General features: G+C 38.9%; 1 protein-coding gene across 1 annotated transcript in view; it reads right to left on the bottom strand.

The window, feature by feature from the left end:
* LOC128986002 (serine protease snake-like) overlaps positions 1-25,006 on the bottom strand; it is a 46,257-nt gene extending 21,251 nt beyond the window's left edge. Inside the window, exon 1 of the mRNA XM_054406051.1 lies at positions 24,860-25,006. Within this exon, the coding sequence (XP_054262026.1) occupies positions 24,860-24,950 (91 nt within the window). The 5' untranslated portion in view covers positions 24,951-25,006. The remainder of the gene's footprint in view (positions 1-24,859) is intronic.
* Between the last annotated feature and the right edge of the window lie 1,768 nt (positions 25,007-26,774).

The following is a 26,774-nucleotide window of genomic DNA, read 5'->3' on the forward strand; positions in this document are numbered from 1 at the left end:
AGAGGTGAGGGTGAGGCCCTATACTGTAGTATAGTGGCATTTTCCGTCGCGCGCTCAAGTTTTTGTGTGAGGCCACACAGGGAACATCAATTTCACGTGCGAGGCGAAGCTGAGTATGTGAGAGCTATTTTAACGTACGAGGCGAAGCCGAGGACGGGAATAATGGAGCAAGTGCCGGATAATAACTTTCGGTACGAGTTATGAACGATACTTTTCATCACGACGCAAAAATACACAAACACAGAATAGCAGACCTCAGTAATATTACAACTACCTATTTATTTCTCAATTAATTTGATTGAACATCAAAATAAAATTTTCTAAAAGGAAACCTACGTATATTGCACAACACATTTTGTTTAAATATCAAAATAAAAGAATAAAACAACTTTGAACAATACATACAGCTGATTCAAATCATTAAATTAAGCCATAACAAAACACTAGCGCGCGTAGTGAATAAATAGAGAGCTAATTGAGAGCGAGGGAAAATCAGCTGATCGATTTTCCCTCGCCCTAAATTAGAGCTTGGGAAACGACTACTTTCATTGATGTCAGCTGTTATCGAAAATAGTTACTTTCGTTACGGAGTGATGAAAATTAATTTGTCACTAATAAAATAGGAAAAAATAAATACGATTGGAATTTGAAATAAAAAATCAAATTAGGCATATTGCATATTTTATTCAAATTATTGGTTCGGGTATTTTTTTTTCTATTTTCATATTATATCAACGACAAATTTATTAGGGTCCTTGCCTCTTTCATCTACACTAAGTGATTAGATCCGTAGATTTTTAGAGTTTAAAGTGTTGCCGCCTGCTTAATTTCGTGCCTCCGAGAATGATGAATATATTTGTTAGTTTAACATTTTTACAAATCAGTTCCTTTAGTTCCTTAATTTGTTTAAAGTGTGTATTCATTTTTCATAATTTTTTGTTCATAATTTTGTTTATGTAAAAGTGATTAAATAAAAAAGCCAGAAGGCCGCTTTTTATATCAACGGATTTGATTTATAATGTTAAACCATAGATAAAGTATACCCAAAGACAAAGTTTAATGGTCTATTGTCTGTGGTTAAACCAAATCATTCTAGTAATGTAAAAGTGGCCAAATTCAAGATAGACTGCTGATCGAGGCCTACCCGGCTACAATGCTCAATCGGGCACACGACTTTACTGCGGTCCGTTCGACTGTCAAAACTGTCAGATTATGCCAGGTAACCCGTTCGGCGCTGGAGAGGCGCATAATAATGCAAATATTTATTAAATTAATATTCTTTAACTTATTTGCAACAATTTAAGGGGAAAGATTAATTAATCATATAACAGTCAATTATAATAACATTAATAATCTAACGGTAATTAAATAATCTATATTCAAATAACAGTATCCTCTCCAACTCCCAAAAAAACAATTCAACTACTTGATGCCTAAACAGATTAACAGAATAATCATATTATATACTGTAGTATCAAAAATGTTTTAAGTATTGTGACCATTGCAATTGTCAGCTACTCTTTCACCACTTAAAAACTCTCTTTTTTTAACTTTAAATCCACAATCACAGATAGCTCAGTGGTAAAGTAAGAAGTTCATGAGGCGAGAGTGTCAGGTTCGAGACCCGTCTGAGAAAAAACATTTGTTCTAGCTTTTTTTCAAAATTTGTTTTTATGAACTATTTAATCAATTTACTCAACTAATAATTATGCTTTTCACACTAAATCTTTGTTATTTTGTGTGAAATAAAACGGTTGGTTGGATATCAGTTATGTTATGATTAGTTGACCATCAGTATTTTTGGATGGTTGGGCCATTGTTGGACAATAAAGAGGTGACATTTCTACCGTTGGCCAACTGTGTGGCTCCACAATTTACCAACGTTGGCCCAACCATCTGTGCTACATGGGTTTAAACGCAAAAGCGCAGAATCTATTGTTTTTGTATTTCCGTAAAAATTACGTTTAACGCTAACACTAAACGTAAAATGGATATGAGATGTTGAATTTGCCAATGCTTAGAGCTTGGTTTAACATAATATTGGTTGCAATTGCTTTTGTTGTTGTGGAGGTCATTTTACTTTATCTGCTTAAGGAGCTATAACTGATCGAGGTTATATGGTTTTCACATAGAACTTGTTTTAATAACACTATTTCATAATTTAGGGTGAATCTCAAACATGTTTTTATCCATATTGAACAAAAATCCAAGCAAAAATATAATCATGCTTTAAAAATAATTTCAGCATACACTTTAAACTTAGGTTATGACTGTTTTCACTTAACAGCTGACTTTAACACTACGACAAATCCCGTGAAATAGCGGGCCCAGAACCCGGTAAAAGCTAATCAATTAAAAATGACGTTTAGCGTATTTAGTTAACGTGTGGTCCTGGTCGAACAAACAGCTGGTCTTGGTCAATAACAAAGCTATACAAAAATGTAGTGACATTTAATGACACAATTAAAGTGTACTCATTAAAATATTTAATTGTTAGTTTATTAAAATCTACTTGAAAAAAGTCAAGTGAAATTTACCCCCATAAATCCCCACAAAATCGACCATGTTGGGGGCGTAATGGGTGAAAATGAAAATAATTAATAACTCGAAGGACCAGAACTAATTAATAGTTCAAGAGAAAAATAATTAAATTAGAGAAAATGGCGAATCTGCAATTTGAAGGGCACTGAGGTCCCGATATGGAATAAAATGTCTTGTGAGGGGCAAATGAGATTAGTTTTAGAGTCTAATTAAAACACACACAAAACTTTAAGGTTGTACCTTGAGTCCAATTATCCAAAGGTGGAGAGTATGGCAGCGGCGTCGTCTATGGTGGAGCGATGGCGGATGGCGGAGTCCTTAGACCGAGTGCTTCTGTTTTGTAGAATTTTGGAGAACGCAACGCACCCAAGTTCATAATCACAAAGAGCTCACTAATACGCGGAAGTCGCGGTGAAAACGTACGGAAAGTCTAGAAGTAATACACTGACGCGCACACACTGTCTTGAGGTTTGAAGAGTCTGAAAGCACTAGATCACAATTTAAGTAATTTAATCACAAACAAAAGGGGGAAATAAAATGTATATATAGTTAAATGTACTATAGAGGAGAGGGAGGCCAGATATAATTAATCTATAGCCTAAAAATACGTTTAAGGGAGGTAAAATGGGCAATTAATGTCCCGAGATACGAGAAACGGAATACACCGTGAGTTATGGACGCCGACCGTGGACAGACAGACGCCGACTTCACACTTTGAAAAATGCAATTGCGGTTTAGAGGGGTCTAGGAATTCGATGGCCAATAGGAAATGCGATTGAAGCAAACACGGCGTCAGGTGATTCATGGGTATGTAGTACAGGAAAATAGGCCTTACTGTGGCGGGAAATTCGAGCAGGCTTAGCAATCTCATTTGAATATTGAAAGCGGGAGTCTATTTACAATAAATTGTTACTGAGACTAAATAATATTACAATAAATGTGGTGATTTATATACACATTAGCATGATTAATTAACCAGTGACTTAATTAACATAATGATTAATTTCTAAATACTCTAAAAATATGAATACCGAACATTCCGGCCCCCTTGAAGCATTACAGCTTCAACAGACAATTAATTAAAAAACACAAGAGCAAACGTAAACCACACTTAAATCTAATATGTACATAGAGTAGGTTTCTTGGACTTAGTCTTCATTGCATGGCAGAGGGAAGACCTTGTGAACAGGCCGTGTGAAAGTCCCAGAAGCTGTCTTCACTGTGACGACTCGAACTGTTCCATCAGCGCCAGGGTGAGTGGAGACGATGCGTCCAAGAGGCCAGGTGAGTGGAGGTGAATTGGAGTGAATGAGCACCAAGTCTCCGGTCTTCAAATTCTCATGAGGGGTGGTCCACTTGGATCGCTGCTGGAGGGAGTGGAGATATTCAAGCTGCCAACGCCTCCAGATACGCTGGTGAAAAGCCTGGACAAGCTGCCACTGACGAAGACGATTGAAGGGCACTTCAGACAGGTGAGGTTCCGGCAGGGCAACTAATGGAGCTCCGATGAGGAAATGTCCAGGGGTCAGCACAGAAATTTCGGAAGGGTCTGAACTAAGAGCTGTAAGAGGGCGCGAGTTTAGCATTGCCTCTACTTGAATGGACAAAGTTTGAAATTGGGTTAAAGTTAAAATGGTTTCACCAATTACCCGTTTCAGATGGTATTTTGCACTTTTAACGGCACTTTCCCATAAGCCACCTTGATGAGGTGCAGAGGGGGGGTTGAAATGGAAGTTAATTCCTTTGGGGGTGGTGAAATGAACAATTTTGTCCTGCGAATCAGGTGTAAGGATGGTTTCACGGATTACCTTGCGTAATTCCGAGTTTGCACCAACAAAGTTGGTTCCGCAGTCAGAATACAGATCGGAACAGAGTCCGCGTCTCGACACAAAACGTGTGAGAGCGGCAATGAAGCCTGAGGTGGTAAGATCGGTGACTACCTCTATATGAATAGCTTTGGTAGCCATGCAGATAAAAATACACAAATAGACCTTAATCTGTCTAAGAGCTTTGAGACTGCAAACGCGAACACTAAATGGTCCGGCGTAATCTACGCCTGTAGATGAGAATGGACGAGTAGGATTGACCCGATGAGCAGGTAAATCACCCATTAGAGGGATTTTGTTTCGTGGTTTATTTTTAAAGCACACAAGACACTTAAATATGCGCGAGCGGATAACGCTCCTGGCCGATAGAATCCACACTTTTCGGGCGAGTAGTGATTGAGTTAGTTGCGGACCTGAGTGCAAGTGTACCTGGTGGTAAAAGTCTATAAGCAAATTCACTACAGTATGAGACTTGGGTAGAACAATAGGGTGACGTATGTCATGAGCAAGCGAACAATGTGACAATCGGCCACCGACGCGTATGAGACCATTAGGGTCGAGGAAGGGGGTGAGTTTCTGTAATTGTGCAGAACATATTGAGCCTTTGTTCAATAATTTAATATCCGCACTGAAATGGAGTTTTTGCACTAGTCTAAAAATTGTCACTTCCGCTAGATTTAATTCACTGAGTTTTAAGTGTCCAGAGAGTTTGTTTTTAGACCTGGAATAGTTTATGAATCGTAGTACATAAGCTAGCACACGGGTTAGTTTCAACCAAGATGAATATTTAGACAATAAGTCCCATTCCGAAGGGGCGACTGTTGCACTAAGTACACTAAGAGGAGTTTCTTTAATTTCGTCCGTGGGAGTGAGTTCAGACGGCGAAAAACATGAGGGGGGCCAGTTGGCCGCAGGGAGCTGTAACCATGGTGGGCCAGTCCACCATAAGGGATGGTCAATGAGAGATGAGGCTAGAATTCCTCGTGAGGCACAATCAGCGGGGTTTTCCGTCCCTTTTATGTGCCGCCACTGATAACTGGGAATGATTTCTTGCACTTGGGCTACACGATTAGCCACAAAGGTCTTTAGTCTGTATGGAGGGGTTTGTAGCCAAGTAAGAACTACAGATGAGTCACTCCACAATACAGTGGTATTCGTAGTAAGAGAGTTAAATTGTTTTTCACAATAATGCACTAGTTTTGATAAGAGGTGAGCTGCACACAATTCCAAGCGGGGTAAAGTTACCTTTTTTAACGGGGCAACACGAGTCTTAGACAATATTTGTTTCACAATGACTGTTTTGTCACTAGATTCACACCGGAAATACACTACCGCGGCATAACCGCATTCCGATGCATCACAGAAACCGTGAAGCTCGATATCAGAGGAGTGAGCGAGCGGAAATGCTCGGGGGATCTTAATTTGACCGAGGTGGTCTTTAGTGTTACTAGTGAACACATGCCACTTATGTGCGAGATCAGAAGGGAGAGGGTCGTCCCAATCAAGACCTTGAGTCCATAGTAATTGCATGAAGCATTTTGCTACCATGATCAATGGGGACAAAAATCCACAGGGGTCATATAGTTTGGCAATAAAGCTGAGCACGGAGCGCTTAGTCAGCTTTTCAGACGGGGGGTTGAAAGCGTAACAGAAACAGTCTTCTTCAGGAGACCAATGGAGACCTAGGATGGAGTACTGGGGAAGCTGAGCGTCTTGCAGGAAACTTGGAGTCTCTAGATGTTCCGAAGGAAATTTTTCTAGAAGAGCAGAGGAGTTGGAGGCCCACTTGCGAAGTTCAAAGCCACCACGATGTAGAAGTTGGATAAGTTGGTCCTGTAGTGCAAGAGCAGCCTCAACGGAGTCAGCACCCGTGATAATGTCGTCCACGTAGGTGTGATGACGTAGAGAGTGAGAAGCCTGAGGGAAGGCATCACCTTCGTCTTCCGCTAACTGCATTAAAGTTTTAATAGCAAGGTAGGGGGAGCTGTTCATGCCGTAGGTGACGGTAGTAAGTTGAAACGTAGAGATTTCCTTTGAAGGGTCGTCACGCCACAGAATCAGTTGAAACTTTTGATCGTCAGGGTGCACTTGTATTTGGCGGTACATTTGCCGAATGTCACATGAAAACACAATTTTATGAGAGCGGAAGTTCAAAATTACGTCACAAATGTCAGTTTGTAATTTACGTCCTGTCAAAAGAATATCGTTTAAGGAGTGACCGGAACTGGTTTTGCTACTGGCGTCAAACACTGTCCTTAAATTGGTCGTGCTAGAGTCCTTCAGTACCCCATGATGAGGTAGGAAGTAGTGTGGGTGTATGTCTTCAACAAAATCTAGTTTTGTCATATGGCCGAGAGTTTGATATTCAGACATGAACGTCTTATACAAGTGTGAAAAATGGGGTTGAGCTTTAAATTTCTGCTCAATAGACAACAAGCGCTTTTCAGCAATGGGCCTAGATTGGCCTAGAATGGAGGGGTCCGTCTTGAACGGAAGTCGCACAACATAACGACCTGATTGATCACGAGAGTGTGATTTTTTATAGTATTCATCACAAAGAAGCTCTTCCTGTGACTTAACCTGGAAGTGAGGGGGTTCCTCCTGTTGCCAAAAACGTTGCAGGGAAGAGTGTAGTGAATTATCACTAACAGAGAGAAGAGAGATCGCAAAACCTGACACGGGTTCCGAGTTAGTTGCACAGGGAGCTTTACCCATCAGAATAAAGCCAAGATGAGTACCTATCACATGAGGCATGTGCGTGCCGAGGGAGTAACTTTCATGAGTCCAGAGGAGGGGTAGCAGAGAGCTACCTATAAGCACGTCAATGCCACCAGGCAAGTGAAAAGTAGGATCAGCTAGAACATAGGGCTTGATTTTTGTTAGCACTTCCGGTGATATAGGGGAGCGAGGTAAGTCGACGGAAATCTTATCAAGAATATGGAATTGATGGTCAGTGGCTATTACTCGACCTGAGAGAGTTTCAAGATTCAAGTAAGTTGACCCTTTAGTACAGGAAGCCATTTGAGAAAGACCAGATATTTTGAGTTGAGAAGACTGGCGTTTTATATTCAGGAGATTCGCAGCGCGTTCTGAGAGCAGATCACACATACTGCCAGTATCTAGTAGAGCACGAAACACATGAGACATGAGAGATACCCTGAGGGGAAGTCAACTTGACCAAGGCGGTGCCGAGTAATACAGTATAATTACCCGAAGTCGTACATGAGTTATTTTGGGCAGAATAATTGCTTACATCCGCGACAGTGGCGGAGATAGAGGCTTGTGAATTAACATCACCAGTCTGAGTGTGAGATGGACCTGAAGTGGTCGGGGAAGTTCTTTGACCTTGAGGTCGAAAAGACATCTGAGATGTTTGATTATTATCACCAAGGTGTAAGAGAGAGTGGTGTCGCTGTTTACATGTGCGACAAGTGAACTGAGAGCGGCATTCTTTGGAGCTATGGTCACCCAAGCAAGAAAAACAACGATTATGTTTTTTAACAATGGCGTGTCGCTCTCGAGGAGATTTATTTTGAAACACGTCACAAGTGTAAACTTTGTGATCATTTTTGTTACAAACAAAACATTTTTTATAGACAGGACTATTTTTAGTCTGAGAGCTATGAGAGGGGGGAGCATTAGATCTCGAAGTAGCTACCATGGCTAGGCCTACGTCAGACCGGAAATGCACCTTTTTTGGTATGGTTTTGTGAGGTGAAGGTTGAACGCTTCTGTGGGCCGATGACATGTTATGTATGTTAGCATCTTCTGTCTGCGAACATTCTTGGTTAAGAACTTTTATTATTTCACCAATTTCTGGTAATGAATGAGTAACTGGATCTTCGGTTTGACTGGAACGGAACGATTCAAGTTTTTTACGTAGTTCCTGGTCCATTTTACGCAAAAGGAGTGCGGACAATAGGGGGTTGTTGTCACTAACGTCACAATTTAATGCCTTAAGAGCTTGTGTGTGTTCCGTAAACAGGTTTACAAATTGGCGCAAACCTTTGAGTGAAGTTGCCGTAATGTTTGGCAGGTCCAACAATTGGTTAAGATGCAATGATTGCAATCTTCGATTGTTGTGATATCTGTCACGTAACAATTCATAGGCGACTAGATAATTAGGAGCGGTGAGATTTAAACTCCTTATTAAATTGAGAGGCTCTCCATTTAAGACAGAGAGTAAGTACTGGAATTTCATAACAGAGGATAATGAAGCATTACGGTGGATTGCAGTGTCAAAAAGATTGATAAAACTTGTCCACGTTAATGGATCGCCAGAGAATTTTTGTAAGTCCAGTTTAGGTAATCGTACTTGTGAGCTTGGATGAGTTTCTGAAACAGAAAACGATTCACTGAACGCGGAAGGGGTTTTTGGTGGTTCTGAGGGAACCAGGGTTTCAATCGTAGCTTGAATGTGAGAGAACATGTCTTCAATAGCATCTTGATCATTGGAAAGAGTCTTATCATCGATCCCTTCATCTTCCAGAACGAAGGCACGTTGAAGGTTATTTTCAAATTCACTGCGTTTCTTTTTTATTTCCAACGCGTAAGCGGATAATTTCTTAAGTTGTAATGGTGTTAGAGGGTCGATTTGAGTTGATAATTCATCTACTGTAACCTTAAGTTTTTCAAAACGTGATTTAATCAGCGCCGTAGAACGGGTGTAGATTGCGGACTTAAAATCAGATGCTTTAGGAGGCATTGTGAAGTGTTCACTTGAAAGTATTCACACGAAAATGGAAGTTGTGGATACACAAAAGGCTTGTAGCTAGGCCTATGAATGGTATTAGCTTAACAATGTAGTAATTAATTGTCCGCTGAATAATATAGAGATAAAATATTATAAATATCTAAAACATATATCCACCTACTTTGTAGCTTAATTGAGGCAAATAGTGAAAAACACTAAGTTATCAACACGTTAAATAGCAATAAAATATTTTTAAATGAGTGTGGCAGGTTTAATTCGATGTTCAAACTATAAATCAACAATTGAGCTTAGTTGAAAGTATTCAAGTACGGTAATACTAATGCACAATAAAACAAGAGATATGATAGAACAAATGAATGAGTCACATGAAAGTTCACCGTTATTAACAAAAATAATAAATGGATCTAAATAAGTTTAATGAGAGTAGGCCTCATTAATGAAACAGTGTAGAATAATCCTTAGTAAACAAGAATTGCAACATAAAGAGTAAGTTATTACCCTAATAAATGAGAAAGGAACATAAAATTATAACCATCAATGAAATATGAATCACAATACAAATACGCTAGCTAACAGTTTTGTTTATATGTACAACACTAGTAATAAGAACCAGTAAAAACGGTTATTTTGAACTATTTATTAAAATGTTAATTGACAAGATAAAATTACCTTAAATATAATATCGCACGTTTGTCAACCAAAATTACAGAGATGAACTAATTTAACTTTACTTCATTTAAAATCAAAATTCAGAAAGCATAAACAATGTTAAATAACAATGACAAATTATTGTTTATTTAGTATGATATTCAAAAGAGCAATATTGATTCGAAGAATAATAGTAAATACCTAATAATAACCTAATAGTTGGTTATTAATAATATCAATCAACCTTATTACACAATACACCTTAAATGAGAAAATGTAAACAGCAACAAACGCTGTACAGTGAGTGACAGTTGAGATATGCGTCTGCTACTAGTGTCGGCCGTCTTCACGCGACTAAATCCCGCAACTAAAACTAAATCCCGTTTTCGGGATAAAAAAGCCAAGTAGGGAAAAATTGTCTACTACTAGAGAGAACAGCAAATTGTACATGATTGTGACCTGCGCAGACGCGCGAGTGGAGAGAGATTGCTAAACCACGCCCACGAACGGAACGAACGCGAGCCGATATTTTACCAATATGGCGAAAATTGAAAATTGCAGATCGCTAAAAATATGGTTGATGATGAAAATTGGCTGAAATTAATTACCACAGGACTTTAGACAATGAATCCGGCTCGAAGGACCAAATGTTGGGGGCGTAATGGGTGAAAATGAAAATAATTAATAACTCGAAGGACCAGAACTAATTAATAGTTCAAGAGAAAAATAATTAAATTAGAGAAAATGGCGAATCTGCAATTTGAAGGGCACTGAGGTCCCGATATGGAATAAAATGTCTTGTGAGGGGCAAATGAGATTAGTTTTAGAGTCTAATTAAAACACACACAAAACTTTAAGGTTGTACCTTGAGTCCAATTATCCAAAGGTGGAGAGTATGGCAGCGGCGTCGTCTATGGTGGAGCGATGGCGGATGGCGGAGTCCTTAGACCGAGTGCTTCTGTTTTGTAGAATTTTGGAGAACGCAACGCACCCAAGTTCATAATCACAAAGAGCTCACTAATACGCGGAAGTCGCGGTGAAAACGTACGGAAAGTCTAGAAGTAATACACGGACGCGCACACACTGTCTTGAGGTTTGAAGAGTCTGAAAGCACTAGATCACAATTTAAGTAATTTAATCACAAACAAAAGGGGGAAATTAAAATGTATATATAGTTAAATGTACTATAGAGGAGAGGGAGGCCAGATATAATTAATCTATAGCCTAAAAATACGTTTAAGGGAGGTAAAATGGGCAATTAATGTCCCGAGATACGAGAAACGGAATACACCGTGAGTTATGGACGCCGACCGTGGACAGACAGACGCCGACTTCATACTTTGAAAAATGCAATTGCGGTTTAGAGGGGTCTAGGAATTCGATGGCCAATAGGAAATGCGATTGAAGCAAACACGGCGTCAGGTGATTCATGGGTATGTAGTACAGGAAAATAGGCCTTACTGTGGCGGGAAATTCGAGCAGGCTTAGCAATCTCATTTGAATATTGAAAGCGGGAGTCTATTTACAATAAATTGTTACTGAGACTAAATAATATTACAATAAATGTGGTGATTTATATACACATTAGCATGATTAATTAACCAGTGACTTAATTAACATAATGATTAATTTCTAAATACTCTAAAAATATGAATACCGAACAGACCATGTTTTATTAATTTAAGTTATAAACATTAAAATGGTCGCCATTTTGAAACCAATAAAATGGTTTAGTGATTATTTCTTCCAAGTAGTATATTATCATATCGTTACGTTATTATAAATTGTATAACAAATTTCATGGAGATATCTAAGTAGACAAACAAAAATTGCAGATACTAGGGAATAAGGTGTTTTTTAAAGTCATCCCATTCTTAATTTTTTAGTTGTAGTTAACTTATGGTCTGGTGTTGGCGCACACAAACATGCCACGGTTCAAATAGTTAGGAAGTATTTATATGATAAGTCTTTACTTATCATTTACATATTTCCTAACTATAATTTTAAGGTCAAATTAAATATTGTTTAAACACTGAAATTAAACTCAAGCCTCATCCTTGAATATTGTATATGCTTATAAATGGCCAGAACGTCCCGTCCATTATGGAAAGATTAAAAATAGTATATCTGTAAAAGAGTATTTAAATCTACCTAATATAAGGAGACTATAATACCTAGGTAAAAATGGTACTGTATATCAATCTAAATCTGGCAATATGCTGTAAACAATCTACAAAATTAGTGACTATACTTCTAGTAGAAGATTCAATTGGTTTTCGTTAGCATACACACTACTAAGAACGACTTTGATGTTTTAAATTAAAATGTGAATCGTGAATTAGGTTCACATTTTAATTCACTTAAGTGCTTCTGTGGTAATTTTATATTCTTTTTAATATTTCAATATAATTGACGATAGACGCATTGGACTAGCTGTAGAAGTTTTAGTTCGTAGGCGAGTTATTAACTTGACCTTGAGTAGCTTAAATTGCTATTTGCTGTCGATTGAGGAAGAATGTTTGTTACAAAAACCGGTCTCTTACGAGAGAAGGTCCAGTTTTCCTCAAGATAAAAACCATAAAATTCCATCCATAGGAGAAAAGGTGTCATTCCTTCCTTGCTACAATAAAACCTATAAATATTCTATGTATACTAGTTTGTTAATAGAATGGATTGCAGGAATTGGTTTTTAAAATGTACGTACTCTTATGTGAATAAAGCATAAACTTTGTATTTGGTGAACTGCGTAGGCCTATATCCCAGCATTAAAAAGCTAACGATTTAGTAGTTTCAAAAATACTTCATGGTAGCATCTTTAAGCGAAAATAAAAAGGAAAATAAATTGTGTTACTGCTAAATGATTATAAAATACTGATACATTATAATATATCATAAAACGAATAAGTTTATTGATTAATTAATAATTTTATTAATTAGGGAGCATGTTTAACCTGTAATCTTGATTAGGGGATCTTATTCAGGGAAACAATTTAGCTCATTTACCATTGAAACAGGTTTTACGCCACACTACATTATTTTGACGAACTTCCCACGCAAGGATTTAGTCCAGAAAACAGCTGTTTGCCGCCAGCTTATTAAAATGGGATTTCATTGCGTACTACTGTACTGTAATGAGTTTTACCTACGACCGTTTTTTAAAGTAGCCATTTCAGTCCAGTTCTTAGAATTGAAAAGTTTCACTTTACAGCTGTTTACTTTCATATCCGCATAGTTTCATTTCATATCCGCATAGTTTTCTCATATCCACACAGGTAACGGACCATATGAGGTTCAAGTATTGAGAGAAAAGAATTAAAATTGTAATGCTTCGAACGTCAACTAATCAGCTGATCAGCTGATCAGTTGACCAATTTAATTGTTGATCCGACTTGTTCATGTTGATACTCGCGTATTCTTAATTAAGTTGGTGGAAGTCCAAAAATAAGTGAAATATTTGCCGAATTGTACCTGATACAATATTATTTATGGTAAGAATGCTGCTAGCAATGTAATATTTAACGAAGTTTTACAAACACGTAATTACAGGAAATCAGCTGATTATACAACAAGTCGTTGCATCACTTTCAGTGGCAATGACAATACACGAAAACATAACCTCTCTAAAAAGTTATCAGTAGTGATTGTTAGTAATTAAATCCAGATTGATAGTAATTAAAAAACGGTCGTAGGTAAAGTAGTGTACGCAACTCGCGTTAATAGTCTTTACGACACTCGTAGAAGTTTTTAAGGCACTCGCCAAGGCTCGTGCCTTAAGGTGCATTGTCCCTGAAGCGACTCTTGCGATAGTAGCTGAGCGATAGTAGCTCAGCGATAGTAGCTGAGCACTGGTTAGCGTTGTTTCAAATGGGACCATTGTCCTTGACGCGACTGCGACTGGAGCGGCTAGCGGCTGAACACAGCGACTGTAGCGGGTCTGCTCTGAGGGGAGTCAGAGTCGCAGTCGCTGAGCGATTTGTGTTGTGTATAGACTTGTTTTGGTCGTATTATAAATTATAAATGAAAATACTTTTTAAAAATGCAACGTTTTTAAACGCACTATAAAGTAAAAAAAAATAATTTATGGGGAGAATAAATACTTAGGATTAAAAGGATAAAAAAAACGTGGGGCGCATGCTGATTTACAATTATCTTTACCTATTGAACTATTATTATCTATAGCATGTACACCACGTTTTTTTGTTTTAAATCTTTTAAGTATTTATTCCCTCCTCATATTTATAATTTTTTTTTTACTTTTTAGTGCGTTTAAAAACGTGGCATTAAAAAAAGTATTTTTATTTATAATTTATTTTCTACTTCTCAGTCTTTAATGTGTAAATATGTTAAATCTATTTTATATGGCCTGGTAATACAAAACGAAATGGAAAAAAAAAATGGAAATGGTAATACATGCCAACCCCTTATGTTTTATATCTCCTTTGAACTGCTTATTTTATATTTAGAATCTCTCGGCAGCAGAACCTGTACCTCTACCCAAGGTTTTGACCTGTCAAATTTAAGTATTTACGGCTGACTTTAAAATGTAAACATGGAAAATTTGGAAGCCCATAGGGCTTAGCCCAAGGAAAATATGAAAATTAAATGATATAGTATTACATTGTCATCCATTTGTGAGCTGTGTTCTCTAGTTTCATTTCTCTAGCTCGTCGGGAAGTTTAAAATGTATTGCAAATTTTGAACCGGACAAGAAAGCGAGCTAATAAACACGTTTTAAAATTAGGAGGTGTCATGGCACTTATAACACCAATTCACTCGAAAGTCAGCAAACTAATATACAGAATCGCTCTAGAACAATCGCTTCAGGGACAATGACATGGTTAGCTACTATCGCTGAGCTACTATCGCTCAGCTACTGTCGCTCAGCTACTATCGCAAGAGTCGCTTCAGGGACAATGCACCTTTAAATTTTCTACTCGTGTCGTAAAGACTCACTTAACGCAATCGTTGCGTAAACTACTATTTCACCACACTATGATGTTTTTGGCTGTATTACATACGTTAATTGGTGGCTGAAAGTTACGTTTTGCTGGCCATGCCAGCTGTCATCGTAATTTGGGGACCGAGCAGGTTTTTACAACCCGGGGCCGCAAAATCAGCTGTCCGCTTATATTACTTACTACTTAAAACATGAATTCATTTTAAATACACAATCAAAATCCATATAATCTATACATACATATATATAATTCTGTAAGACCAAATTTTTACCAGAAAATTGTGGACGTCTGGTAAGTCGTAGAGAAGTGGGAGAGGTCTTAAATTAAAGGTCTTGATCCCAGGGACTCGGGAAAAATAGCAGAATTCCCATAAAGTTACCAGAAAGCGAGATATAACGTAAAATATCCACCATAAGAAATGCATGGGGACTGAAAAACGTCTGAATTCTATCAGCTGTTACTTATTTATTTGCAATGTTTACATTTATTCCGAAAGTCAATGTTGGTAAATAATGTTTCAAAATGAAATGTATTTACAAAATTTTCTGTTTTCCGTTTTTATTTGCACTGTTTACATTTATTTGCAATGTTTACATTTATTCCGAAAGTCAATGTTGGTAAATAATGTTTCAAAATGAAATGTATTTACAAAATTTTCTGTTTTCCGTTTTTATAATGAGTGAAGTTACTAGACAGAACTATGGGTAGATATGATAGATAGATAGACTATGGGTATGGGAAGATATGCAAGACGTAGAAGAGTAACCAGGAATTTATTTTGTTTTCCGTTTTTATAATGGTTATAGTTTTTAGTTACTAGACAGAGTAGGGGGGGGGGGAGACCTGCAAGACCTGGAAGAGTATCCAGGAATTCAACTGACACAAGAAATGCTGAAAGAGAACGTCATGTAAGGCCTAACTATGAAAGAAATCCACAACCTGGTTTACAACCTGCCTTCAGAAGAACGCTGGAAAATGAGTTGAGTGTTGTTTATCACAATCTATGTCCTCTTAACATGATTCTAACTTCATAAAAAAACTTAAGGCAATACAACAGTGCATGGCTTTTGCGTCGCTTTCCGCTACACAAAAAGAGATTCCGGGAAATGGGCCTTACTGTTTTAAAATTCAGGGACAAATTCATTGATATAAGTTATTTCTGTCTTACTACCGCAAAATGGGGAGTTGTCTTCATATTAACAACTGTGTCTAAATTAGGGGCTATGGCCCCTACAGGCCACTAGTTGCAATATAATTGTGTTATTGTCACCGTTGCCTAGCAACTATTTATTTTTATTTTTGCTGATTCCTCAAATTATTTCTTCACATAACCTTAAAGTTGTAGTTGTGTTGACTATCAGTGTGCATTATTATAGTGGTGAATAGTGGTAATAGGGTATAGTGGGAATGGGCACACGGAAGGGACTAAGGCTAAAGGTGTAGTGACGTCATATCTCTAGTGGCTAATGTCTTCTCTTGAGGCGACACGATTACCGTAACGAAACAATGTGATTTCAGCGGCGTTCGTGGCATAGTTGGTAGCGTTTCGGATCGGTGTTCAGGAAGTCCCGGGTTCGAATCCCGCTAGCAGCACTAACTTTTTGTCAACAAATTTTTCATGTCAGCAAGTTTGGTTGGTTAGGTTAGGTTATGACAGTTTAATTTTATAATACTAAATTTTAAAATTAATTTAATAATTAATTAAAAATTATAATAAATCAATTATTAGATTTTTATCTTATACAGTTTTTATATTATCAGCAAGTCTGGTTGGTTAGGTTATGTTATGATAGTTTTATTTTTAAAATAAAAAAATTATTTTATAATTTTAAAACAATATTTTATAATTAAAAAGTTAATTTTATAACTAAAAGTAAAAAAATTTAATTTTTTCAACTTAGCGGTTCTAGCGGCGAACGCTGACACTACAAGATATGTTAGCCTTAGTCCCTCCCGTGTGTCCCACCGGGGTATAGTGTGGTGAAAAATAGCGTTCGTACCACGGACCGAAATGGTTTTGCAGCTCTCGATCGATTTAAGTTCTCGACTTCGTCTCGAACTTAAAAACTATCTCGAGCCGGCAAAACCTCATTTTCGGCCCCAGGTACGAAATATACTATTGCCGGACACCAATCAGCTGATTATACTGTATTTAGGTGGCAATGAGTGGTTATAAACAAAACATAACCTCTAACCTCTCTTAGAGGTTATGACTAGTGATTTTTAGTAATTTTTGTTGGTGGAAATATATATATATATATATATTTCCACCATATATATAATGATTTGTACAGATTTAGTAGTATGACGTAAACAATCGTTTGAACTGTTAACTCGTCCAAAATGTGTGTACCGGACTCAGGGCCGTCCCTGGGGTTAGCGGCGCCCGGAGCAAATGTGGTCGTGGCGCCCCCCCCCCCAGTAATAGTCACATTCGCATATTTTAATACTATGTTGGGATTGAATTTTTAGTTCGGGACGGGACGGGATTTTTTCCTGTGCATAACAATCAAGTCTTGAGTATTGCAGTTACCAAATAAGACAAACAAAATCTATTTGACCATTTGTGGTACTGGTCTATCAAAAACAAAAAAGGGTAAAAATTTACAGGTATAGAAACTTGTGACTCGCGGTCGATATGTCTCGCGGTCACAGCGTGATCGTCGGTATGACTCGCGGTCACAGCGTGATCGTCGGCATGTCTCGCGGTCACGACGAAATCTTCGGTATGTCTCGCGGTCACGGCGAAATCGTCGGTATGTCTCGCAGTCACAGCATGATCGTTGGCATGACTCGCGGTCGCAGCGTGATCGTCGGTATGACTCGCGGTCATGGCGGAATTGTTGGCATGACTCGCAGTCACAGCGTGATCGTCGGTATGTCTCGCAGTCACAGCGTGATCGTCGGTATGTCTCGCGGTCACAGCGTGATCGTCGGCATGTCTCGCGGTCAGGGCGAAATCGTCGGTATGACTCGCGGTCACAGCGTGATCGCCGGTATGACTCGCAGTCATGGCGGAATTGTTGGCATGTCTCGCAGTCACGGCGGAATCGTCGGTATGACTCGCGGTCACGGCGTTATCGTCGGTATGACTCGCGGTCACGGCGTTATCGTCGATATGACTCGCGGTCATGGCGGAATTGTCGGTATGACTCGCGGTCATGGCGGAATCGTCGGTATGACTCGCGGTCATGGCGGAATCCTCGGTATGACTCGCGGTCACGGCGGAATCGTCAGCATGACTCGCGTTCATGGCGGAATCGTCGGTATGACTCGCGGTCATGGTGGAATTGTCGGTATGACTCGCGGTCATGTCGGAATCGTCGGTATGACTCGCGGTCATGGCGGAATCGTCGGCATGACTCGCGGTCATGGCGGAATCGTCGGCATGACTCGCGGTCATGGCGGAATCGTCGGCATGACTCGCGGTCATGGCGGAATCGTCGGTATGACTCGCTGTCATGGCGGAATCGTCGGTATGACTCGCGGTCACGGCGGAATCGTCGGCATGACTCGCGGTCATGGCGGAATCGTCGGTATGACTCGCGGTCATGGCGGAATCGTCGGCATGACTCGCGGTCATGGCGGAATAGTCGGTATGATTCGCGGTCATGGCGGAATCGTCGGCATGACTCGCGGTCATGGCGGAATAGTCGGTATGATTCGCGGTCATGGCGGAATCGTCGGTATGACTCGCGGTCATGGCGGAATAGTCGGTATGATTCGCGGTCATGGCGGAATCGTCGGCATGACTCGCGGTCATGGCGGAATAGTCGGTATGATTCGCGGTCATGGCGGAATCGTCGGTATGACTCGCGGTCATGGCGGAATAGTCGGTATGATTCGGGGTCATGGCGGAATCGTCGGCATGACTCGCGGTCATGGCGGAATAGTCGGTATGACTCGCGGTCACGGCGGAATCGTCGGTATGACTCGCGGTCATGGCGGAATCGTCGGTATGATTCGCGGTCATGGCAGAATCCTTGGTATGACTCGCGGTCACGGCGGAATCGTCGGCATGACTCGCGGTCATGGCGCAATAGTCGGTATGATTCGCGGTCATGGCAGAATCCTTGGTATGACTCGCTGTCACGGCGGAATCGTCGGCATGACTCGCGGTCATGGCGGAATCGTCGGTATGACTCGCGGGTCGCAGTCAGATTGGCACCTCGACAGATTGGCACCATGGTGTTTTAGCACCTGGCGTCACATTGGAACCTCGTTGAAATGAAACCGATAGCAGCGTCATTGTCACTCGCGAAACGTCGAATTGCCGATGATCAGATCAAATACCGTTCCGAAAAATTCCCGAATCAAATGAAATCCCGTCCCGAAAATCGGGAATATTTTCCCCTGAAATTTCGGGACCCGTCCGTTGATACCAATAGCCGCTGCGCGGCGCCCGGGGCAGCTTTCCCCGGTTGCCCCCCCCCCCCCCCCCACCATCGGACGGTCCTGACCGGACTCGTATGGTAATCCCGTACTCGACTTCGTCTTGGCGGGAACGGCCGCACTCGTCCGGTAAACACTTATTTTCAGGACTAGTAACGTAATATACTATTGCGAATTATTAATCTAATTTTATCTCACGACATAGGTACTAAACAAAGCTCACGCTTTACTAAAGTAAGTTTTACGTTTGGTTTTGAAAACTGAAATTAACAGTTTTATCCTGATGTATGTGAAACTGAAGTTTATTTGTGCATTTCTTGTCCGTTTTTAATTTGCATCGCAATTCTGTTAATAACGTTGAATAAATAGTTTTTTCCTACAGTTACCTAACAATGTACATGTTCTCTCACTGATTTGAGAAAGCAAAGTGGCCAATTCGCTCATCAGTGAGACAATGTTAACATTGTCTCACTCTAATTACTTTGTCTCACTCCAGATTTGCAACGTGAATGCACGAAATAGTGAGCGCGTAAAGGCCCCGTTTATGCACCAATTGCGGGAGCGGTGCGATAGCGGGCCCGCTCCCGCTGTAAATGAGTCTGTTTATGCACGAAGAGCGATAGCGGTAGCGGTTGGTTAAAGGAGAATGGAAGGGGGACACAGTCTTGCCAACTCAAACTCTGCCAAATAATTAACACAACTATTTGTCCTAAGTGCACGTGCGCGTGGGTCAAGTTGACAACCCTGGTTTCAGCCCAAGCAACCGCTGCGATTCCTAACTACACAGCGGGTGAATTAGAAATCGCAGCGGGAGGTCAACCGCTATCGCTATCGCTCTTGGTGCATAAACAGCCCCATTTAACTCAATGGTGTTAGAAATCGCTCCCGCTGTCGCTACCGCTACCGCACTTGGTGCATAAACGGGGCCTAACATGCAGACAAGGTCGTATGCGCGCGAAATACGTTGGCAGCTGTAGCACTGGCTGTAAATCAGCTGGTCAGCTGTTTTGCTGTTGTATCATTAAATGTCATATTAAAAAGTTCACTTCTGTGTAAAAATATGTTACGTTTCTTTACCAATTTATTTGTTTTATGGTAACTGTAGGAAAGATTTAATGTGCAACTCGAGTGCAAAGTGCAATTGCCTCACTCGAGAAACCATTCGTGAGTAATGTATTTCTCTCGAGTGAGTCAATTGCTCACTTTGCTCACCAGTTGCACAAATAACTATTTTTGTATCTTAGACAAAGTTTTACATCGTCGGCTTCATTTATAGCCAAGTTTAAATAAATTAAGTGTAAGTATTAGTCCAATGTTATATTTCCTCTTCTTATAATGCTAATAATTATGATAATAAAAACTATTTTAACTGATCCACACATATGACGAATCCATGTGAGAACATCCATACATGTGAGTTTTATCCATGGGTTTACTTTTAGTATTGTTTGTGATCTCACTTTACTACTCGGTATAACGGAGCTTAGGCCCCGGCCACACGAGGTGGTTTAACCGCGCGAAGTTAAGCCGCGCGAAGTTAAGGGGATCGACAACACATTGAATCAAATGAGAGTGGCCACACGAGGCGAAGTTTAGCCGCATGTGTGGTTGAGCCGCGCCATGTCGTCCCCCGACCGCGCGAAGTTAAGCCGCGTTGGAGGGGATGACACACGTAGTCTTATGAGAGTGGCCACACGATACGGTTCGACCGCGCGGCAGCCGCGCTTATTGGAGATATTCTCGGACATTACCAGTGGTTTTTTAGTTTGTTTTGCGTGTTTGTTACCGGTTGTGTGGTGTTCAAAGAATGTTTGAACATACAAGCTTATTGAACTGGTCAAAGATGCTACAGACATACGGCAATAACCAAAAAACTCCGATCTATGGTTTCGCATGTGCTCGTAAAATGTGTGGAACAAAATGGTTTTTCCGTTAGAACGGATGGACCCAATGATTTCTGTTAACATTTGGTTCCAGTTCACCACACACTTCTAATGCACAAACTAACATACGTGTTTCGTCCATGACTAAAAAGAGTGAACTGAACTATGTTTTAATAGAGTACTGAAACTGGAAAAACCCAACAGGAAGCGGTTCATCCGCCCCGAGTGGCCAGGTACTTCGCGCGGCTTAAATTCGCCTCGTGTGGCCGGGGCCTTAGAGCTCTGGTCTTTGAGGCACGGGTCTGATTCCTATAAATTACCAATTAATTTTTTGTTGCTTTTTAATTTGTCTTGATTGGATACCTACTGTGCTAAATTACCGATATTAAGTATCACCATCCAAAAGAACAAACTTAAGATGCGTTTCCCTTCTCAAAGACAAAATACAGCTGATAATTGATGTCTTTTGTGAATTGATAAACCCGTTATTAGTCCCAATGTTATCTAGCTCGTAGTCTTGTCACCAGGAGTCGTTTGTCATTGGTCGTTGAACCCTGGGCTTTGTCAATGAGATTTTCTTTTACAAAGCTTACAGGAATCGATATGTTTATAGGCGATAGGTTAGTGAGTGTAGGAAGAGTGGCGCGATCTTGTAGTCTCGTTAGTGACTAAGGCCGACATGTACCATAGCCACAGCTGTTAATTGACAGCCCAAACAGCTAATGGCAACTAAGGGACCTACAGTTTTTATAGTGGAATCCGAACCACATTCTTGCCTTTGATATTAACAAATTGGTTTTATTATTAGGATATTACTGCGAAGAATAGTCGTAGTACTCACTAGTGAGGACGTAAATCCACAACAGGGAGTATCGTATCCACAGTGGATCTCTATAAATATCCACAATTCGTGACATCATAGTAGCTGGATAACAGGACGACGCCACCGTCCCAGTCATAATAATTTGGGTTTTACCCTAATTATTTTATTTTAGTCAAACCTCTTAACCTGTAGCACATTATATTAACTACAAAGACAACTAGGAATTAGGCCTAGCAAAATTCTACAAAACTGTTATTACCTAACTCATAAATTTCCACAATATAAATGAAACTCTATCTAAAACCTCTCTATATATTAATAGGCAAGCATGTTTCTTTAAAACCTTTTTTCTCAGCTCGTGTGCATCGTAGGGGAAATCTACGCAGAAAGATATTTTTCTGTAGGTGTGCAGAATCCCTTTATAAATTAAAACAGGCTCAAAAATAAGCACAACAAATGAATTCGAAAAAAATAATAAAATGGGTCTTATGGGTTGCCATGGTGGGGACGAAATAACAAACGAAATATAAACATAAAATCAAAACGAATACAAGCGTCTAGGCAGCAATCCAGTGCAACTCCGAGGATCGTGGATCAGAACCAAAGAAAATAGAACCTAAAGGTTCTATTTTCTTTGATCAGAACACACTGGATCCCCACCACCGCACCATGTCGTACGCTTCCAAATCATACCGGCCCATCAGCATAGCCTAACTGTTCGCGGAAAATTGTTATCTCTATCACTGTCGCTGTCAGCTGTCAAAACGTATAGTTTGTATGTTGAATTTAAATTAAATATAATTAAACTTTCATAACCTAACCAAACTTGCTGATAATCAAAAACTCGATTGAAGGTTTACTAATCGAAAAAATAGTTCTGTTCTAAAAATAAAATTATAAATGTCTCAAATTCAATTTTATAACTTTTTAATTATAAAATTAAACTGTCATATCCTAACCAAACCAACCAAACTTGCTGATATGAAAAAAATTGTTGACAAAAAGTTAGAGCTACCAGTTGGTTTCAACCCGGTTCCTTCAGATTACCAGTCCGACACGTTATTCACTATACCACCAAGTCTCATGACTCAGCTCCGTATCGTTGCGGTAATGGTTGACGTCACGCCATCGGCACGGAGCGGTGGTCGGGGGTTTTCCGATCTGATCCACGATCCTCGGAGTTGCACTGGCTGCCTAGACGCTTATAAAACGAATTGAAGCAATTCCAATCACATGTTTTATTTACAGCTTGGGGTGAAAATAGAGAAGCCTGTACCTTTTTTGTCTATGCTCTGATATACAACTAGACATTCCATCCAATTTTAAGGTTGTCGCCAGTTTTTTTAATTAAATTCGTCGTAGTTGATGTGAGCCACCAACAGATTGCGTTGATCTAAATTACTAATTTCTGTCAAATAAACAATGTTTTTTACCAAGTCAACTTTTGGAAAGACTTATTATGAGCTATAGCAACTGTTATGACCCATCAACTTTGTCAGTAACAACAAATAAGGTAGATAATACAATTTTAGACATGCATTCTGTATGGTTCGCACAATTACAATGTTTTATAATAAAAAATGACGGCAGCTGGTTCATATAGATGGACTGTCTACTTCAGTATCCAATAGTCAATGCGTGTACTATTTGATGTCAAGTTTTCGACCACTGGACCAAGGTTATTACTGGACGACCACTAGTTCAAGTAAATAAACAAACAGATGTTAATCAATTAAATAATGTAAACTTTGGGTGCAAGGCGGAGTCCTCAGGCAATTGACATGTGGGATAGAGCCCTTACGATTTAGGAATCCGTTCTTACCAATAATCTTCGACAAATCTACACATTCTAAGCTTAACTTTTATGTGCTATAAACGGTAATAGTAGTATATTTTCTATGACGGTATTCAATTTTTGGTTGTCAGCCTTAAACGATGACCACACATTTGATTTTTTAAGAGACTACACTAATTTTAGCTATAGAATGTAAAATAACAAGTAATACCGAAACTAGTTTAAAAAAATCCTCAAGCGCATTTACAACATTTTGATAACTAATGTTGATTCTCTACCGTACTCAAATAATTAAGTAAAGATGTGCACAGCAAGTAGTATACAAAAGCCGAAAACCTATAACAGATCAGGAAGTAATCCATAATTGTAGTTGAACATTTATTATTCATTAACTCGTTTAAATAAATCAAAACCCCTATAAAATAATCAAGAATTCATTACGTATGAAATTTACAAGACGTGCACATTTTTAATAAAAATAGTTTACAAGAATCTAAAGAGTCTATATAAGTGGTAAGAAAGCAGTATATTTCAATGAGTAAATCTAAATGACAAGGTTTTAAAACTTGACACTCCAGGTAATAAAAACAGTATACCCAGTATACCCATTTAGTTTAACCAGTCTCATATTACTAGGAAGAGTAGGGACTGTCAATACCTTCCTCCGAGGAAGGTATTGTTAGTCCCTACTCTTCCTTTCGCATAAGTATATAATGTTCATAGCATTGTTTCATAGCAGAAACTTGTTTATAATAGCCTAAAGTTGATCTAATTCAACACGAACTATTGACCAAAATACACACGAGTAGGGTACTATCATTGTGAACATAAACCATCTACTGTATCTACAAGTCAAGCATAAATGTGTATAGCCCAGAGACCATCTACTGTATCTACAAGTCAAGTATAGATATGTATAGTCCAGAAACCATCTACTGTATCTACAAGTCAAGTATTGATGTGTATAGTCCAGAATTTACTTAGTAAAAAAGCTTCACTGAGTTTAAGTCTCCAAACAATGTGTACCTATTTAGTCTCCATATTCTTCAAAATCATCATTTCAAGTTCTTGCCACTTACTAGTATAACCAATAAAAAACAAAAGCTACACAGAACATCTCAACCCATTCTGCAACCACCTTGGATTCATTCTCAGCTTAAAATACGGACTTAGATGTGCGTCTTTGTCTTAAAGTAAAATTATTGATGTTTACAAGAACCTTAAGTGAGTCTAACTTAACATAATCTCTAAACCGAAACTATATAGTGACCATACGTACTTTCCTCCAGTCCCAAGTGTTGAGTGAAGACGACTATAAGACAAACACATAAACACAAGACAGCGCCTAACAAGTCACACGTCTTGGCCATCTTGCCCACTCTAGCCCGTCACTGGTCACTGCCGGCAGACTCAACACTAACACAGTAGCCAACCTTTCCTCGACATTACGGTTCTTGACGTCAGCAAACGTCATCACCCCCCTCCTTACTGACAACCAGTTTCCTTAAGCTTGCCAATTCTGCAATTCGAGTTTAAAACTGGTTTGATAGGTATACTATTTGAAAGTTTCGACATCGCTGTATATACGTCATTCATTGTTGCATTCAAAAAATTCAGTTGCCTTCGATGCTGAGAAAGGTGTCTACTATGTAGATTGCCTTTAAAAATAAGAAACGGTGTAACTACTTTTACTGGTAATTTAAAAAGTATTGTAGAAAAGGAAATGAAAATTTAAAATTGTAAATGAAAAATGTAAAGCTTCGGCATGGCAGGTTTTAAACTTCGCTTGATTGCTTAAATACATCTGATATAGTCTTTTTAAATTGGCTGACACAGCTTATGCTATAACAACAAATCATAGTCTGCAAACACCGAAGACCACAAAACAGCAGTTACTGTATCTGATACGCCTATATAGCAATTTCTTTAAAAGACAATTTCGTCGTACTCGTACAACAAGGGTTAAATGCAGATTTTGCCACTAGATACTCTGTTTGTCACAAACCCCTTTGAAATTGGTATTGAACAAATTTGTAATTTTAAAAGTATTAAAAAATCCATTTTTTGAAGGGCTCCTTTATTAGTTCAACCTTGACGATCCGGTTCATAAAGTCGGTGAGGTTATGGTGTTGTATAGGCCTAATTAGAAATTTATATTTGAAATTTTAATTCAAATACGTCAACATAAAAAAGGTTTATACTTCTCAACGTGTCTTCTTTAATAAGGATTATAAGGATAATTATGGGATTATTAGTTCGATTGTAGGCATTTCTGTTCTTCTAGTTCAACATACTGAAAATGCATATTGCAAACACCAATATTTGCTCCCAAAAAAACACAAATATTCGCTTCCAAAAAGCTGACGAGTTTCTTTTAATAAACAGCTGTTTATTTAAAGGCTATATATTATTTAAAGATATATATTATTTAAAGATTTAAGTCTATACAAGATTCCCGTACGTAGAACGGGCAAACAGCTAGTCATTATTTATATGAAGTAGATGATTTGTTTGATTTGTCGATCAGCTGTTTAGTTTCAAATGAATTAATAATGTCAAAGATTTGTGATTTTTAATACATAAATTATTATAGTAAAGTTTTCTAAATCATGGTATCTCAACTAAATTTTACTATTCCCAGCATTAAAATAAAGTAGTAAGATCCATTATGGGTAAACGTTAAGGTACACAATCCTTGATTGAAATGTAGTATACATTAAGAATCATAATACCCAGCAATTATTATGTAGTAGACTTTGACTATTTTCAAGTAACAAACATATGTTTCTGTAAATAAAAATTATCTCCCATGTTATCCTTATAGAGAAATACGAAACTTTAAAGGGCCCTAGGGCCTCACTCTCTAATTATTTCCCTAAAAAGAAAGTTTCCTGCACAACTCCACGTTACGCTCTTTCCAATGACACCAAAAACATATCAATCGGTTCAGTAGTTTCGGAGGAGTAATTGTCACAAAAACCCTGCTTGCGTATTAAATAAGTATAGATAGATTATTCAAAGATCAAAGTCCCCGAAAAAAACTTAATTTCCTAATTGTCTTAACATATTATGCAATTATACAGGGTGAGTTTTAAATGAGTTCCCCCCATACTTTTTTCTACATTTCTTAAGATATCAACTCCGGACCACGTCAGATCATTGTAGAGTAGTAAGTACTTCATTTTGACTGGGTA

This window comes from Macrosteles quadrilineatus, unplaced genomic scaffold (assembly GCF_028750875.1).
Source record: "Macrosteles quadrilineatus isolate MER2022 unplaced genomic scaffold, UCM_ALF_1.0 Scaffold_2__2_contigs__length_208266976, whole genome shotgun sequence".
NCBI lineage: Eukaryota > Metazoa > Arthropoda > Insecta > Hemiptera > Cicadellidae > Macrosteles > Macrosteles quadrilineatus.